The sequence below is a fragment of the Parus major genome, chromosome 10, assembly GCF_001522545.3.
Source record: "Parus major isolate Abel chromosome 10, Parus_major1.1, whole genome shotgun sequence".
In the NCBI taxonomy this organism is placed as follows: domain Eukaryota; kingdom Metazoa; phylum Chordata; class Aves; order Passeriformes; family Paridae; genus Parus; species Parus major.
In genome coordinates, this window is record NC_031779.1 from 7040864 (window position 1) to 7059907 (window position 19044).

The window sequence follows — 19044 nt, forward strand, 5'->3', positions numbered from 1 at the left end:
CTACTCTGCTGGCAGAAAAATGGCTGCACTGCAGTAATCTGTGATCATGAAATAAAGACAGTGAACCCAGTTCCAGGAAGAATGCTGCAAGAAGCTCAAGGAAAGGAAAATGCTGTGCAACCTTATCATATTGGCCTAAATAGCCGGACACAGGCCCAAGGAATCCATTATGGAGAGTCCCACTGAGCCCTCTCTGTAACAAGGCCTGCTTAATACTTGTGTCTGCTTCCTTGTGAGCACCCTGTCCTTAAGTCTGACACTACTGGAATGCTCTGCAATAGCTTATTTACCACATTAAGGAGGCATTCAGAGTGTTCAAAACAGCCAGTACCAAATTCAAAATGTAAAACTCAACCCAGAGGATTTTTATTTCCTCATTACAGAACCAATCCTCAATACTACAATACATGCCCTTGGTCCCTGATGACAAAGCACCAATAATAACTCTTTTGAGCTGCCTGGAATTAATTTGGTATAAGTTTCCAATGCAAGCCAAAGGAATTTCTTTTTGGTTCAGGAAGAAAACTATAAAAAAGTTATCTGAGGATCTGTTATGAGGGACTTGAAAACAGAAGATGTGCACAGAATTACATGAGGTTAGAAACCAAGCTATTTCTGTGTTGGCAGCCTTGTTGACATCAAGCTGTTAGATTAAAGGAGAGGGCTCAGGCACTTCCAGCTCCTGCAGCGAATCTCTGACTTCATGCTCACTTCAGCATTGTAAAGAACTACACAAACTCACTTTCATCACACCAGAGCCAAAAAGACAGATGTGTGTCATGCCTTTAGCCTCGCTGGCAAATGCTGCAATCCCTTCCCTGTTCTGTTTCTAGGACAGACATAAACACACCATTTGGAGTGGGAAAATATCTGGAGGATTCTAATTCAAGCACTGTAGCTGAAACATTACCTCGTTTGAGCCACTCGCTGAGATCCACAGCAGTGGTCTGAGGAAAGGCTCTTACCTCTAAAGGCAGAGTTTGTGCAAAGACTGGAGCTCATCTTTTTGGAAACACAAGCTTAGCATCCTGTACTTCCAGTTCCCCAGTGAAATGAATCAAATGTTATGCACTTATTCAACATATGAAACCACCCAAATACCTCCCTACAAAGGTGGAAAAGAACATAAAAATTCACTTTTCCACATAATCATAGTCCTGATCTTTCTGCAGGATTTTGTTAAGAGGAAAAACCTCCTTTCCTTTTTCCTTTAAGTTAAAGGCTTTAGCATTTTCTCTGAATTTTTACAGAAACTCCTTTTTTCTCTCCCCAGAAAAACCCACTTCTAACAGACACAAAGCGAAAATATAGGTACTGACCATGGAAGGAAACTTACCTGCTCCCATTTCATTTCCAAACCTTGGAATAATATCATCATCTTGACAGTCTGGTAAGACTCCTTTCTTTAGTTTTTCTTCAACTTTGCTTATTGTTTTTGTTAAAGAAAAGCCTATGCAATCTTCCAGTACTGCAACACCATCAGTACTTTGTACTTCCATGTTCCTTAATTTTGAACTAAAAAAATGAAAACGCTAGATTTTAAATTTATAATACATCATATTTTTGTAAAATACTTTTTGTATTTTCTGTTTTTAAGAGTGTACAGTTATTTACCTAATGCAATTTCATTACCTGCATTCATATGAAAGATGCATCGATGGCAATTTCTCATTTGCTTTCTGTAATACACCTTTACCATATTCCACATAAATAATTACAGGATTTTAAATCCATAATGTAGAAGGCAGAGAAACCACTACCATTTTCAGCTGAGAAGATTCTGGCATGGTCTTCTCATCCAACAAATCCATAATTACATCAGAGTACAGTAAAGAAAGAGAGGAATGTTCCATTGGCTTTGGCTACTGTCCTGGGGTGACCCTCTATCCTCTGTTATAATTTTTGCTCTTTCCACTCCCCACCACATTATCTTGTAAAACTCTGTTGCCCCTGGCTGTACTCCTACCTTACAACCATTTCTGCATCGTTATGCCCAGCCTAGGAAACTTCACTGATCCTAGAAGTTGCGTTTCAATATTTTCATAAAACCAAAATGCAGGATAACATACCACCTACACAGGGTATCTCCTCAGCTTTCACCAACAAAAAGGTCATCTTAGTTCTCTCAGGATCTGAAGCTCCTAACTTCTTATTCCAACATATCCTCATTCCAGCCTCTGAACTCCTAGCTCCTAACTTTCTCCCACAACTTTTGGGTTGCCACACAGGCTCTGTATCTGCACAATTCCACTTCAAACCTCATGACAGGGTGCCAGCATGACAACCTCCCCTGAGCTGCCCAAGACAGGTCTGGAGGGTCTCCAGGGATTTCTGACGCCTGTAAGACAGCCTTGGCCTCTGTCAGCACCATGTCCTGCCACCTTGCAGACAATTTTCATCCTATTTTGGTATTAGCTCATAATTCATGGCAGGTTTAATTAGTGCCCTGGATCTTACACTTTTTTTTGACTCTTTGTCCAGATCACCATTTCTTGGTTTTACAACCTTGAATTTGCTCTCTAGAGAGCTGAAGCTTCTCAGCTGGGAGCTCCTGGAAGTTGTGCTGTATTACTGAGCCTCTTGTCCTGTGAGCCCAAGATTCACTACAAGAGAGGAGGTCCTGCAAGGCCTCACGTTTCCCAGCACCAGTCTGGTCACAAATCAGGCTGCAGCACCCAAGTGTGCTGGCCCAGGTTGCCTCAGGTGTTTTTGCTCATTGGGCCTCTTTTCACTGAAGGAGTTTACAGAATTCAGCTGTCAGCCTTGAGAAGTGATAAAGCAGAAAGCAACAGTTTCATTGCTTAATCACATATGTTCACTGATAATTTCTGGTGCAAGTGAAGAGAGATAACCACATGGTGGAGCTGATTGAGGAGGACCAGAAGTTTTATACATTTATTTGTATATTATATAAATATAATATGTATTATATTTTAAAATATATATTTAAAATATATATTTTATAGATGTATCTATAAATAACATCTATAAAATAACTTGATAGACAAAAACTGCAACTAAAAGATTTCATGACAAACCAAATGAGATGTTTGATATACCTTGAACTTGTTCTTTTTCCCTTACTTGCAGAATATGGTCTGTTCTGAGCTGTGGGCACAGAAGGAAATTTCTTCTTGTTTTCTACCTAAAAGTTTTTACAGAAATTAGTGGGGTATTATTATTATTGAAATACTTTTTTCTATTTTTTTCATGGTTTTTTTCCTTCATGTATCTGTACTCAAGGATAGTTTTCAAAGTATGCTTTTCAAACCTTCAAAATGACCCTCAGTTTTATTTGCACTCATCTTTAGCTTACAACTTTTATGTCTCTACAGCCTAATTGTAATACACCCAGTAGTCGTTGGCTCATGGGAGTTTTTCCATACATACTCATAATAAATCTATGCACACGCAAGGCTCTGATCTTTTATCAAGGTATTAATTATTGGACTGTCATCATGCCTTCAAAAATATGGTATTTATGCACTATTTTAATCTTATAAAGTCCCTGCTGAAGGAAGATTTAACAATATTTGTTACTTTCACCCAAATAGTCTTTAAAAATCAGAGGGTTTTCTGCTGTATTCTGATAAATAACTGCAGATGGTATTTTAGCAGCTTCAGTTCACCTCATAAGAGTATCAATATACTTGTATTTAGAGATTGAGATTGTTCCTAATCTCATTTTTCCATTATATTTTCTAAATTCAGTTACTCTGACTATTTGTTTATTACCTGGAAGACACTGGTACTGCCTTTAGTACTATACAAGTGAGGGAGGGAAGAAAGCAAGAAATTAATTATGTTCTAATATTTTTCACTTAGAAGTCTTCATTTGATGTTTAAAACTGAACATTTCTCCCAATGCTGAAGAGAAAATAGAATGCAAAAATTAAACACTATGTAAGTCCACCTGACCACCAGTGGCACTGAGAATCCCTGGTAACACTGTCCTTGTAGCACTGCCTGGGGCATCACTCCCCTTTGGATTGGCACCCCAGTGTAGCCTCAAAACCATGAGTTCATTATATTTTTTAAACTATGCTAGAAAAGAGTTTAATCAGGATAGTTTTGGTACCTTTGCAAGCGAGTGTGTAAGAGATGCAACTTCAGGAGAGAGTGGATCTCTGCATTAAAAAAAAAAAGATAAAAATTCACGGACCTAAAATAATGTAAACAGTTTGCAGTTAAAATACAACCCCCCTGTCAGAATCAGGGGAATAAAATTTTATATGTCTAGAATAAACAATACAGCTATGGTGGGAATATATACTGAGTAGTTCAAACATAAATTCAGTCTCATTCACAGTCTGTCCAGTCTACCTCAATTGCAACCCAAACCACCTGCTGAGCCTAAGGTATCCAACACAACAGCACTCATGTACCAGAATCCTGATCTTGGCTCTTGGCATTCAGGCTGCTGGCTTGTTAGATCAATCATTCCCTGTACCAGGGAGTACTCAGCCAGGAAGCAGAGTTACAGCTTCCCCAGGACAATCCAGAACCAAAGACTGCCAGCAGCAGCTCACTGAGTAACATCTCAGTGCCATAAAACCCCTGAGCATACAAACAAAGTGAAGATATTACCAGTGTCCTCTACATCCTGTGAGGAGGTAGCTCCACCTGTCCTAGCAGGATCAGACTGACTCTAGGCTGATCAATTGACAGGGACTGTCAGAGGAATATGAGGCGGAGCAATTTATAAATTAAGCCTCATAGAATTTTCTCTGAATTAAGTATTACAAATATGGTATTCATTTTACAGATGGGGAATAAAACCAAGTATACAAAAACAGAAAAAACCCCAGCTTTCTTATCTGTTTATTTGGCTAAAAACTGTGCTTCTCAGTAACTGATTTTCAAGTTAAATTATTATTTTTCAAGTCTACTGAAATTAAGTAGAAAGTTTTAGCATGCTGTGTACTATTCAGGTAAAATTCCTTGTCATATAGCTATACAAATACATTTTTTACTTTCAAAATGAATTATGTGATGGTATATTATTGCAATGAAAGGCTATTTTTTAGCTACCCTTTATAAATTTTTTACGTCAATTAAAATGCTGATTATAAAAGATTTTGAATAAAATTTAAATTTCTGGCTCATCAAGTCACCTAATTTTTTTGCCAGGCTGATTTGAGCAAATGTTTAGATCTTGCCTTTAAAAATTTCACAGACATTCATCAACAAGAATTATCTGCACAAAGCTCTGAATTTTATTAATCAAAAAAAAAACCCAACAAAAAAACCCCAAAAACCTGGAGAAATCATCTGTGTGTGGCTGGCAACAGACTTCAAGAATAGGATGATTAGTTTTTGTCTATTTACCCTATTTTCTGCAAGCTTTCTCCCTATTGGCTAGCTCTAGGAGCATGCAGAAGGTGAGGATTTGCTGCCACAGAAATAACAGCTATATGTTATTCTGAAAAATATGACAATACAACACGCTCTATACTCAAGAAAACAATTCTGTTCTTATCCTCAATACAGTAATTTGCTCCTACTGTATCTGTTGTCTTAGGGTCGCCTTAAAAACAAAACAGAAAAAACCCAAACACGGAAAAAGCAAAACCAAAAACCCAAACCTCTCAAATTCTCCAATTTATTTAACCCTAATGGCTCTTTCCTGCCGCACATCCACAGCACCCCCTTTTGAAAGCCCTCTCCCCAGTTGTGCGACCGGTGAAAGGACCGGGAAAGGCCGCGGAGGGATGGAGGGAGGCACACGGACACGCAGCCCGGGGAAAGCCCACGGAGGGAGCGAGGGAGGCACACGGACACGCAGCCCGGCCCGGGGAAAGCCCCCGGGGCCGCTCGGGGAGCGGGGAGCGGGGAGCGGGGAGCGGGGAGCAGGGAGCAGGGAGCAGGCAGCAGGCAGCAGGCTGCCCGCTGCCCGCTGCACTCGGGCCGGGGCTGCCCATGCGCGGCCCTGCCCAGCGCCGCCGGCCGGGCCATGGCTGGAGAGGCAAACTGTAAACAAAAGCTCATTGCACCGAGCTCTCACCGGAGCTGCTTTGTTGCCAAGGATTTCAAATTTCCCCGCATGCAGTATGCCGCAAGAACTCCAGAAGAACTTAATTTAAAATATACGCTGACTTGGAGAATGACTTAAATATTTGTTGTCTTTTTTCTACTTTGCCTACTCATTTGTTTTTTCCTTTCAACCTGTCATTTTTTTCCCCTCCCCCGATATCGCCTCTTTCTTTGCTTCAGTTCCTCCCTTCTTTCCAGTTGCTTTAGTGTTCATTCTCCTTAAAGCAATCAATAGAAATTTCAACGAGATAGTTCAAAAATACCTCAAGTGCTTTCTTTAGATTTAAGGCCTATCTGCTTGCACAATTTTGGGAAAAAAAAAAAGAATTTTTAATTAAATATTAAATACTTGGAACTAATCTAATTGAATGGCCTCAATGTTCACTCATGGATAATCAGTGTGCCTAATTCCTAGTGCACATTTCTAATTTTTTTCACTACAGCATGGGATTTCCAATGTTCTCTTATGTAAATATTTACCAGGACACTATGTTTACCAGACTGTGGTTGTTTTAATGTGTTTTAATTTATGTTGGTAAGTGGAAGGTCAGCTGATACTCTGACATGCTAACTGCCCTTTTGTTTCTTTTTTAAAGTTCTTCCAACATTTCAATTTATTTCTAATGTGTACCATCAAAGCTAATAATTCCCTTTGTGGGGCTGAATCTTCCAATCACATTACTTAATAAAGCAGCTCTAAAACTCAACTCCAGTTTTAAGTTCTTAAAAATTCTCTGTCTAATGTTCAAAATCCATCTAACAGAACATAAAACTAAAGTAAGAACCAGAATTTGCTTAAAAAGCATAATTATACTGACTGATACACACAATAAGTTTCTTGCCCTTCACTCCCCCAGCTATGGCTTTAAAATAGGTGAGGAATAATTTTAATTGTAGTAGCAAACTTTTGCTGGTAGTCAGGCTTCTATTATACAAGCTGACTAGCTGTCACATCTTTTTGTGTACTGAAAACCCCTTTTACTTTCAGAAAAACTCCACGTCTTTGCTTCTATTCTACACAAATATAACTATTTGATCATCTTTACCAGACCTTCATATATACTATCTGAAAAGTTTCCCTACTGCAGCTTAACATTTGAAGCATTTTGTTGTCTGTTCCTGTATCTTTCTTATCCAGATTAATGGCATCATAAATTTAGGAACCTACAGATCAGATCCTTGATAAACTGTGTATTAGTCTATTTAAATTCAGCCATTTCCCACACTACCAATATATAAACCCTTGAACATCTAAGGAAATTATAATGCCCCTGAATGACTAAGGGAACACAGCCATGTCCCCACTCGTGAGCTGAGGGGTTTGGACACTCGGCCTGTGATCATCCAGGCCAAAAACATGTGGGCCCCAGCACTGTAATGGTATCCACATTCCAGAGGGTGGCAGCTCAATGTTTGCCTGTCTTAGGGTTTTGTGTTTGTTTTCATCAGGCATTTCCTGTCCCAGGAACGTTTAGGCCAAGTTAAATGTGAACCAGTATCCATTCCTTCATTTTGTCAGCTCAATTGTTAAAAACCATCCACTGCCCAGTGCCTACTGTTAGGTACTGCAAAGAAACCTGTGACCTTACCTTGCTCTTTTACAAAGGTCAGCACTTCTTAATATCTTAGATAGAACATTCCAGCAAAATTACACCTTCCTTGAAATAACAACACTTGCTTAGGATCCCTTTTTTTTTTTAAATAATGGTAAAAAAATAAAGACTCCACCAATGGAGTATGCAGCAATGACAGATAAAACAGGAGCATGATTAGGACACAAGGTATGCAGGGTCAGTGTGAGGTTCCCCACCAATTACTCACAGCAGTTGTAAAGCACATACCTCTGTCTGTCATCTTCAGGTGACTTACTCTGTACTGAAATTGGCTGAGATAGTATCTTCTGTTGGCCTTTCTTCATTAAAAAAAAAAAAAAAGGAAAAAAATCGTTGATTTTGGGAGAATATAATCCATTAAAAATTAATTACCTATTTGTAAATCAGAAATCACAGTAACTACAGTCTACTATGGAAAAGAATGGAAACTATAGTCTGCTGTGGAACAGAACTTCTAAACACAAGGAAAGATGTCTAAAAATGAAAATGCCATTGCTGTTTTGTTGTTAAATGTATATCTATGCAATCTGGCAGTGCCATGTGGTATATTAAGTACCCTAAGAATATTTCATCTTCTGCTATATTTAGAAAAGAAAAAAACAGTGGTTTTGTTGTTGCTGTTTTCTAAAGGAAAGAGACTAGATGCTATTTTGGCCGTTTCATCTGCTCCTGTTCAAATGCCAAGCATTTAGCCTCAGCTTGTCACTGCTCAAGAGAAGAGTATGTTTTCACAGCCCATAAAATTCAAGTTTCAACAGAAGGAAAAGTGCATACAAGTACAGCTTTCCAGAATACTTAGTAATTTGCTTTCTAAGCCTTGTTTATTTGAATGAGTGTACTTACAACAAATATATCTAATATGTAGAACACCTTCTCCAAGCTGTTTTGGCTATAAACCACACCTGCCCCGTTCATTTGTCCAACTTTCATAAAAAGTCTTGACTCTATCTGGTACACAGCCACACCAATGTTAAATGATAATACTGATAATAAACAGAAACTTTTTCTGTTTTGAGAGTTTCCTTCTTGCTAAGTTCATTTTTTCTATTTATGTTGCTTATTCTTTGTATCTCTTTCAGCCTGAATAATGTAGATCCTATTTCACTATGAGGTTACTATAACAGTATCTGGTTTTCAAATACTGATTTTTAATATTTACGGCATAAAACCACCTACAGATACTTTTCTTAAAAAACTAAAAAAGTTTTTAATGTGGTTTTGTGTATGTATCTGTACAAATGCTGTACGCAGGTATGTGAATACCTGCCTGATGGAATTACATAGGAACTATTTTTGAATACAAGTGTTTTTAATACAAGTTTACAACTTTGAAAAAAAAAATAAAGTTTACCTTACATCTGAAGGCAACATGTTTTTAGTAGTCAGGGTCTAAATTTCTTTTGAAGCTCTGTATGCATGTGAATCCAGACTAAAGTACGTAACAGTCTGCTTAACCTACTCACCATTAGTTCTTCAGCCTGACGCACCAGTTTTTCTGTTTTGGCTTCTAATTCTGCATTCAGTCGCCTAAAAGAGTAAGCATTTCTTTGTCACTGAGTTTTTGAAAGATTTAAAAGGAATAAATGTGAGTGTGACAGTATTTTTGCCTGAACTAAGGGAAATTTTAATGATTCCTACAAAGGAATGCTGAAATACACTTCAAGGTATTAAAAAAGTTAAGTTTCAACAATTTCCTGTGTTGCAGCCAAATCAATAGTAATAAAACGTGTATACCCATTAAACAGCAACTGTGAGAGATGAAGGATGTCTTTGGTTTCGGACATGCCATTGTATGTCTTTATTACCTAAAGGTTTTCCATGTTTAACACAGTCCTTCCTTTCAGTATACCCAGCAGCAAGGGTTGGGGAAGGACTATGCACAACTACATTGCTTATGATGTATTTAAAGACGTGTTGCTATCCGGCTGTACAGGTTCGGGTAGTGAGGTGTTACTGCATGTTCCCATACAGCCCCTGGTGCTGTGACTGCCGTGGCTCTCTGTGCACCCTCACCATCCACAGGGGCTGGGCACTAACACAGGCCGTCCATTTAAAACCTTTACAGCTTTTAAACTGTTTTTAACAGGCTTAAACTTTTATATAGTCATAATTTAGTTCTAAAGTCAATGTTCGACGTGCAGAAGAACCTCATGTCCGGGCCTAGAGCCTGCCTGAGGCGGTGGTGTCCAGCGGCGCTGGGCGCTGTCCCGCTGCCCCGGGTAGTGCCATCCACCCTCTGCGGGGCCGGAGCCGCGGCACCCGGGTACAGGGGACCGGCTGTGCCCCGGTCCCAGCGGGGCAGGGCCTCCTTACTTGTACTGTTCTTCCTTGGCCAGCCATGCTCCGCTCAGCGCGCCGGGCCCCGCGAGCGCCTGCGGGCTGCCGGCCGCTCTCCGCACCTGCGGGGAGGATGCCACAGTGAGCGGGCGGGCCCGCTGCGGCCCCGCTGCCCCGACTCCGAGCCCAGCCCGAGCCGCCGCCTTACCCCGGGCACGTCCCCGCCCCGCCGGGCCGCACCGACCGCCGACATTTTGTCCGCGCCGAGGGCGCTGTGGCGTCGCCTTCGCCCGGGCAACCGGCGGCCGCCCGCCCTCGCTCCTTCCCGCCCTCCTTCCCTCTCCCCTCCCCTCCGCCCGGGTCAGGGCCGTGTGCAGGGACCGCCTGGCACCCGGCCTGGCGCTGGGCGGCCTCGGGTTCGGGATCGGAGCAGGTGAAAAGGGCTGAGGGGCCATTACAATTGTTAGTGTAATAAATTGTTATTACAGCCCTTCTGGCCTTGCTACACGTTATCCTGCCAACGTTCCCTCATTTCAGTGCATTAAACTCACGTTTACGGCACGACCTGTGCCACCTTCTCTACAGCTTTTTGGTGCTGTCGTCCCTCTGCATTTCCTGTACACACATTTCTGTGACTGTCGCCTGGTTTTGCCTTGTCCTCCATCACTTGTTTGAATCCCTTCATTATTTTTGTCCGTCACTCACACACAGTTTGATTTTGCTGCATTTCTCGTTCCGGTCCCCCATGAGCCTGTTCCCACTCTCGTCTGTCCCAAAGTCTGGGAGACACAGAGCGGGTCAGGTTGGAACCACAGCGGGGTCATCTGGTCCACCCTGCCGGCTCAATCCCTGAGCACATGGCGCAGGATTGCATCCAGATGGTTCTGGAGTATCTCCAGCGAGGGGGACTCCATGCCCTCTCTGGGCAGCCTGTTCCAGTGCTCGCTCACTGCACAGTAAAGAAGTTCTTCCTCAGTTCAGCTGGAACTTTCTGTGCCTCAGTTTCTGCCCGATGCCTCGTGTCCCACTGCTCAGCAGCCCCAGGCAGGTTGTGGATTCCTTGCCCACTCACCCACTCATTCACTCCCATGTCCCTTCCCAGCAGATTGTGCCCCTGCATGTGACAGCAGCCCAGCTGTTCTGCACCAGGTATCTACAGAGCAAGAATAATGTGGTTCTATGCTGAGTTACGTGGGCTGTATATGATTTTAATTAAGAGATTTGCACCAGGGAAATCAGAAGGGCTTAGCTGGCTGGAAGTAGGAGGTCTGTGCTGAAGGATTTCTGCAGAAGTATTACTTACGAGACAGAAGAAATGCTTGAAGATTTTGAGCATTGAGACAGGCAATGTAATGGGATAGATAAGGTGAAATGAAAGGAGAAATGTGATTAGTGGAAGGCAAAAAATAGAAACATCAATATTGAAAATGAAAGTGCTTAGCACTAATGTTGAATCAAAAGTATTGACACACAGAGGGAAAAGAGTGTTAACGAAAAATGTTACGGAGATTTTGAAAAAAATACATCAAGAAGTCAGTCCATTACCATAATTTTTGTGTTTTTACTAGTAAGAATAGCAAGGGGTTAATAGTGGCATTTAAAAACAAAAAAAGAAAAACAAAAAAGACACACCCACACCAGAATTTAACTCCATCATTTGTGCTTTTGGTTTGGAAAAACAAAACAGGTGAGGTCAATACTAGAGAACTAACCTCCACGGGGAAAAACCAGATTTTGTTAAGAAATAAATTGTAGATTCTATGAGACATTAACACATCATAACCAAAGTCATGTTTTAGAAATATCTCTAGTGACATCCTGGGGGATTTTAAGAGAAACAGGGGAACTAGAGAAGGAAATGAAGGTTGGCAGGATGAAAGCTAAGAGGGGAAATATGTTTTTCCAAACAGGAATTTTTTTCCCCAAAAGTACTATTTTTTTTGCAGAATTAAAATATCATCTTATTAATATTTTTACTGGTTTTAAAGTTCTTGTACAAAATTTCTATAAGAGCATAACACCTTAAAATGCCAAAAGTATTAGCTAGAAGATCTCTTCTAGTTAGATACTGAAGCAAAAAAAATCACTGGTTGAGATTAGAGAGATTAGAGCAACTGGTTTTCTAGCCAGCTGTTAGCTAAGACTTAATAAACAAAAGAGGGGTAATTTATTATAACATAAATTATTAAATATGTTAACAAACACAGAAACACAAGGTTCTTTTTGTTTATAAGCCCCTGGGATTAATAACATACATACATATTAGGATTGCAAATTTGCACAATATTTCTAAGATCCACAGCATGATTTATTTAATATGATTTATTTTTTAAAATATTATATCAACTGGATTTAGAATTCAACTACCTATATTTGAAATAATATGAAAAGATCAGTATATTTGGATAAGAATTTCTTAGTGAACTTTAAAGTATTTCTCCAGAGATGTCAAAAACAAAATTAGAAAAAATAAGAGATTTTCTTACATTCTTGATCCCTTACTCCATTATGGTTTTATCACCTCAAAGTTGACCTGATGTGACCTTAACAGTTGTGGTTAATTCTCTAATACATAGTTGGTAACTGGGTAGAGAATAGGCTTATATGAGAGACCCCAACCAATAGCAAGATACATAAGGAGATAGGAAAAATTATCTCAGTGTTTATCTGGGGGGGCAAAGCATTAGTATAGGGTATAAGATTTAGTCAACAACATTTTCCATTTAATCATTTTTTAAGTGTTGACTCAAACATCATGACTATAAAATGAAAATGTTTTTGTGATTTTGAGGTGAAGTGTGCAGCAGGTTAGAGACAGGTTTTAACCAGAGCAGTATTTGTGGTCATAATGAGCTGTACTTGGGACCTCTTTCTAGAGAGACCTCTGTGATCAGAGTACTACATCAGCATTCTATATTTTTCCAGTGTTTCAGTATTTGTTTTCTGAGGATTATAAGATCGCAGAATTAAATTACCCCAACAGAAATGTTAAATTCAAAATGAAGTTGTTCACTGTGTTGCCTTTGGTTTTCTTCCAGCAAAGGAGGAGATAGGTTAGAGAACAGAAGAGCTCCGTCAGGACAGCTGTTAGGAGTGGTTTGGGACACACAGAAGGGTGTGTGTAGATGCTGGGATGTTAGAATAGTTTACTGCAGAAGACTGCTGAGGATCAATATGCAGTGTTTACTTTTGATTAACCAAAGCACATGCACTATTTAATTGTTACCCATGGCCCTCTTCCTTCTACAGGCACAAATTTTGTGAGCTCTCTTTCCTCCTTCAATAAAAATATAAAAAACATGAGATTTTTACCTGAGTCTATTATCTTCATGCTTTTTGACACCATTTTTGTTTGTAGTATCTTTTTATTTGCTTAAAGATTCATTATACAGGATTTTCCTCTCTTTTCATAAAAGTTGTGATGTTTAGTAGAGACCTAGAAAACTATCAATGGGAAAGGACAGGATTTCACTGTATATTACATTACTTGTCAGAAACACAGGAACAGAAGTGGTTTGGCACAGTGTTTTCTTCCATAAAAATCATTGCAAATGTATCAGGCCAAAGAGATAACAGCTGATACTCTGGCCTCAAGCTTTTTGTTCTTGTGGGGTTTTTTACTGTAAGGCCCATTGTAAACAAATAAATAGCACATATAGATGCCACAAATGCTTACTATTTTTAGACCAAGGATCATGTTAAGTGCTATATATTGTCTTTGGTATGTGGTAGAGCTAAATTTGATTAACCTGCTCTTACTGCAGGCCTCTCTCATTTATATATTTGTTGATTCCACCTCTAGCAGAAAAAGTCTTTCATAGGACTTGCAGCTGTCTGCTGTACCTCCATCCTAGGAAAGAAGGATGCTTCACCAAGGCAGTATGACTCAAAATGGTACCTTGTCAGCCCGTTTGTTCGCCCAGGACCGTTTTTACTGCTTTGCTTACCCTGCCGTGGGTCAGGCAGCCCTGGAGGGATTGTTTCCTGCAGCACATCTCCTCTCAGATCCAGGCACTGTGCTTCCCTGGGACAGCAGCCCTGTTCACAGGCTCGGGGCTCCAGAGCAGAGCGCTCACCCGTGCAGGGGTGTGTGTTGCCACGGGGCTGCTCCACTGCACTGCTGCCACGTCTCTGGGTGGTGTGACGTGAGCTGCTCTTCACAGCATCCTCCTCCCAGCAGGGATGCACGGAGAGCCTCACACTGCACAGCCCCTGTGCAGCCTCAGCCCAGCCACAAGGAAGGAAACCAGAGACAGTGACTGCAGCACTCACACACGAAGGCAAATAATGTCAAGCTAGCAGGCAGTTGTTTGTTTACCTATTTATTCTAAATGTGCCAGAGAGGATGTCAAATTTAAATCCAAGGCATATCACTGTAACCTAAGCAACTGTAACCATTACAGCCACTTCACACTTGAATAGTTTCCCTACCTTAAATTTCTCCTTCATTTTTCTAGTTCCAATTTCCTGGAGGGGAGAGAGGGAAGAGCAGAATTTTGGAATGAATTTTAAGTGGAATTTAACACTTAGCAGATTTCTGGAAACCTGGATGGGTTGGTATTTTTGGTTTTGTTTTGATTGGAGTTTTTTTGGGGGGGAGGGTTTGCTTGTTTGTTTGTTTCTTGTTAGCTTTAGATACTCATCTTGGTTTTTGGTTTAAAAAATAAAATTGCTATTTCATGTTTCTGTTATGTGGAATGTATAATAGCTAATCTTGAATTCACCTAAAAATCAGACTAAAATACATTATTATTGTGAATTGTAGGAAAAAAATACCCACAAACTCGTGTACAGCATTTTCAGACATTAGTGGAATGGTAGGATCTAGACAATATGTAGCTATTAAATCAATAATCCAGACATTGAGGGAATTCCCCAGACAGCTGTTGGATATTTACCCCTAATCAGGAATAATAATCCAATGGTGTTTGAAATGGCATGATTGTACATTGGAACACATTTTTCTGCTGATATTTTCTCAGGCATCTCTAATGATTCCCTAAAATATGAAGAGGACCAAGTATTATTCATAGCCATGGATCTCCTGTGAAAAAGCTGCTGTTTTAATATATGAAGTCTGCAAGTTCTTCAGCCCTTTCTGACAGACATCCTAAGCTGGTTTAGCACCACTATACCCTGCTATCTTTTGTTTCCTGGCAGGATAACCCTGATGGATGTCAGCTCTGTGTGCCAAGTTTTGTGTGGCAGAAGTTGGGGAGGTGTGTGGGAACCAGCTACACAGATTTTGAGAGGCAGCAGAGCTGGGGGATGGGCAGGCTGACCTTTTAAGTCTCTTCCATTTCCAATGTCTCCAGTTTTGCTTTCATATATATTTCAGTGCCATGGAAATTTTTTTCCTGTTTCTAGTACTTGTGTAGACATATACAATGCATAGTTTCTAGGCTGGTCCAAGTTATTTTTTTTTATATAGCTATAACCAGCATACTTGTGCTATCCAGATTCATGTTTACAAATATAAACATTTTTCTTTGTTCTTCTCTGCTTCACTGCACTACTGGGGCTTACTTATTTCAGTGTCATCCTTCCTAACCTAATCCAAACAATAACCTTGGCTCAACAATTTAAACATATTGAATCCCCAACCAGAGTAGTTTTCCCTAGTAATACTCTGATTACAGCAGCTTTTATGTCTGAACAGGAAAGGACCTTAAACACTAAATCTCATCAGCACTGTAAAAAATAAGTGGTGAGCATCAGTCACATTTTCTTGAAATACCACAAGTCTTTCTTGAGGCCTAATCCTTTAATCTCTGGATTTTGGGCACTTCTGTTCTGATTACTAGGGATCAAAAGGTTTGGCAAATACTCTTCAGACCACTCATCAAAGTGGCCACTGTAATACTACCAGGTTGTTATGACAATTGTATGATTTTTTGTTCTAGTGGTAGCTGGTATTTTTGGAAAAAACAGAGAAGTTATTTTATCAAAGCAATGGCCTGCCACATTGAAAATTTGTATGGAGGTTCAGAGGATTTGAGAACATGTCAAAGTGTCAAAGTAAAGGAGAAATGTCTTTCACTAATGATGAAAATTCCATCTACTCTGTAAGAGGCAACCTTTTTAATGGAGGGTACCCTCAGAGGGCTGGTGCAGCATACTCAAAGGCCTTTCTGAGCTTGTTCCCAAAGCTACAGAGTGACCTTTCATTTCACTGTAAATGGAAATCTTATGTCATTTCCTGCCTGAAATACTGTCATGTGTGACGTTACATAAAAAAAAGGAAAGAATTTTGAATGTTAGTCATGGACCAAAATCTAGTTGTAGACCCTCCTACCAGGCAGTTTTGTTAGATGTTCTTTAGTCTGCTCTGGAAGTATACAGTTTTCCCCTAAATGAGATAATTTCCTTGTCCTGTTTTAAACAAAGGCTACATAAATTGGAACAAATCAGTGACTCCTCCTCCGCAAATTTCATTTTACTTATTGCAAACTAGCAATAAAATTAAACTGAATATTTCCCAGTACATTTGATCACTGGGATTCCAAAAGGCTGTTACTTTATGTGTTAGATCTCAGTCTAAGGAAGACAACCCCACCTGACTTAAAGAGACCTACCAAGGTGCTTTTGAGAAATCACTCATTTTCTACAGAGGCTTTCAAATTACAGGGAAGATTTGGAAAAAGAAACAGTCTTGTCACCTAGATGCAGGGCCCTGTGGTTATAATAGGAGCAATACAAATCTCTTCATGCTGTTCCTGTTCATTCCAGCCTTCATTGCTGGTCTCTGTTTTTTGTTCCTGTCCCTGTCGTAGTCAGTAAGAAATCCAAAATCCCCAAAGCCTGAAAAAGCCAAATACTCTTGTGCCCATCACGAATATTTTATCTGCATAGGTATGTCATCACTTGCATTCAGTTCCTCTTTACTTGGAAGATTGTTTGCTGCTATACAGCATAAAATTCTTTGGGAAAAAATATTTTATACTGTTGCTTCCATGGGATTTGCCACTTTGTATATTGGAGTGGGGATATCAAGGGTGAATGCAGGGGAGGGATTTCAAAGTTACTGTGCTGTGTTGACAGCACTGTGACAGGTCTGGCCCTTACTATCAAATTGTGTATTTTTATTAATTTTTCTTTCAGTTAAATATTCTGAAATATTCAGTGACTTTAATGGGCTATGGCCAAGCAAATTAATACTATGTATCAAGTATAAACAAATTCTAACATTTTCAGGGTGCTAATGTTAGCATTCAATGTTAGCCGTAAACTAGAATAACACATGTTTTTGTGTATAATGTGTTGCTTGATAAAAGAAATGCTCATTGAGTCTGTAGTACCAGTTCAGCCCTTGGCTTCCCTGATAATTCCTGCTCTTTGAGAAACTTGTGCCAGTGTAAGAAAAGGAATTAAAAGTCAAGCTCTGCACTCCTGTGTAGACTCTCAATATGAGCACACATTACTTGTTTGTGTATTAAACTGAAAAGTTATTTTGGCTTAGGGGAGGTAGGAGCTTTTTCTCTAGCTTGGGGAAAAGATGTGTAGCTCCCTGTCAGCTGGGGGAGAACGCTGGTTTGTTATCTTTTGCCTGTTTTCATAAACAAATGCCGACAGCAATTGTTGTTTTTGCAAAGCCAGCAGAAAGTCATAGGGGGTTTCTTTTTGTTGTACTGCCACACTAAAAAGAGATGTTATTTTAACAACAGAATGTTTGATAGCTTTTAAAAATACAAGGCCTAGTTTTTATGCATGCTGAGCCCCCTAATTTCTGTTACAGTCAGCTCTTGTTGCAGGTGCCCCAGAGCACTCCAAGGAGTCCCTCAGATTCAAGATCCAAATACAGCATTAGGGAACATCTCTGATGTGAGCACAGTCACCAGGAAAAGGACAAAGGCTTTGTTTTCTATACATGAACACAAATTGGACTGAGTCTTTTGGAAGGTACATATATTGAATGTGTTCATAAACTTGCCAAGTTACCCTGTCAGCAGTCAGACTTAGTAATAAGGTGCAAGTTAGCTTACACTAAAGAATTTCTCTAATGGGAATTGCTTTGTGAGATAGAATGCAGAGCTAAGATTGCAGCATAGCCACTGTGGGACATTCAGGCACAGGGAAACATCTGTCCTATGAAGAAACTCTCTGTGGCAAAAATAACCCCAGACTGAACACTGAGCTCAATTCCCAGGTTAGGCCCATCTGACAGAGCTTTAAAGATTTCTGTTGTGTGGTCAGAATGGGTTTTCTCCCTTATTGGAACTAAGGTTTTCCCAGGATTTGTGCCTCATGAGGTAACTGTTTATGGAGATAGTCTTCTTTAAAAAAACAAAACAAAACAAAACAAAACAAAAAAACCAAATCCCAAATAACAAAACACTTAAGATTTCAAATCCGTAACAAAAATAAGTACATAAATACAAAATGTATTAGTTGCATTTGCAAATAAAAGAGGAAAATTACCTTACTTCCATCTCATCAAAACTTACTGTTTTCTTTCTCAAACAAAGATCAATCCTGAGTTAATTTAGGTGTTGTATATTCATTTAGTGTCATAGGACAGATATACAAGCAATGTAGTGACAGATAAACGGCCCTTGAATCCAATAAAATTTATTATCAAATGGTTTATTAGCATTATTAAGTGAATGTCTGTGTTCAAATGTTCTGAACCTTTAGTAAAGAAGGTAGGAGGGAATAAAAACTGGCTGAAACTAATTTTGAATTAATTCAGCTCTTACACTTTTTGCTGTCCTGAGTAAAAAGAGCACTCCAAATGTGCTGAAATTCAGAGACTAGGTTGTGGATTCTTTTCTGTAAAACCTGATCAAAATAAAAAGATCCATTGTAACAGCTATTTTATTTACTTAGATTTGGATATACTTCTTCAGTGTTGGCAGCTCAGATTTTGCAAGATCATGCCACTGCATAAGAAGCAGCAAGTGGAATGTGGAGATAAAAGCAACCATTTTCTATCAAAGAAAAGTTGAATTCTTTCTGTAAAGAAATAACTTGAAGAGTGAAAATATTAATTGTAAAATTATTTTCTTCTATCAATAAATTGAAAAATTTACCCTTTACATTAAGTGTTAAGTTGCATTTAATAAATTTTTTTAATGCATGTTAAACTGCCCTGGTTATAAGCATAATTCTGTAGCACTTTTTT

General features: G+C 39.6%; 1 protein-coding gene across 5 annotated transcripts in view; it reads right to left on the reverse strand.

Moving 5' to 3' along the window:
• The window catches only part of TEX9 (testis expressed 9), a 48900-nt gene that overhangs the window by 12552 nt on the left and 17304 nt on the right, over positions 1–19044 (reverse strand). For 2 of the 5 annotated variants that reach the window (XM_015638667.3, XM_033516995.1), the window contains 5 exons: positions 9110–9173; positions 7875–7945; positions 4079–4127; positions 3060–3145; positions 1337–1515 (listed from right to left, as the gene is read on the reverse strand). In XM_015638667.3, coding sequence (XP_015494153.1) covers positions 1337–1515; positions 3060–3145; positions 4079–4127; positions 7875–7945; positions 9110–9173 — 449 coding nt within the window. Of the gene's footprint in view, positions 1–1336; positions 1516–3059; positions 3146–4078; positions 4128–6004; positions 6232–7874; positions 7946–9109; positions 9174–9959; positions 10046–10131; positions 10217–19044 lie in introns of those variants that run through there. The other 3 variants (XM_015638664.3, XM_033516994.1, XM_033516996.1) reach the window with 3 other exon arrangements.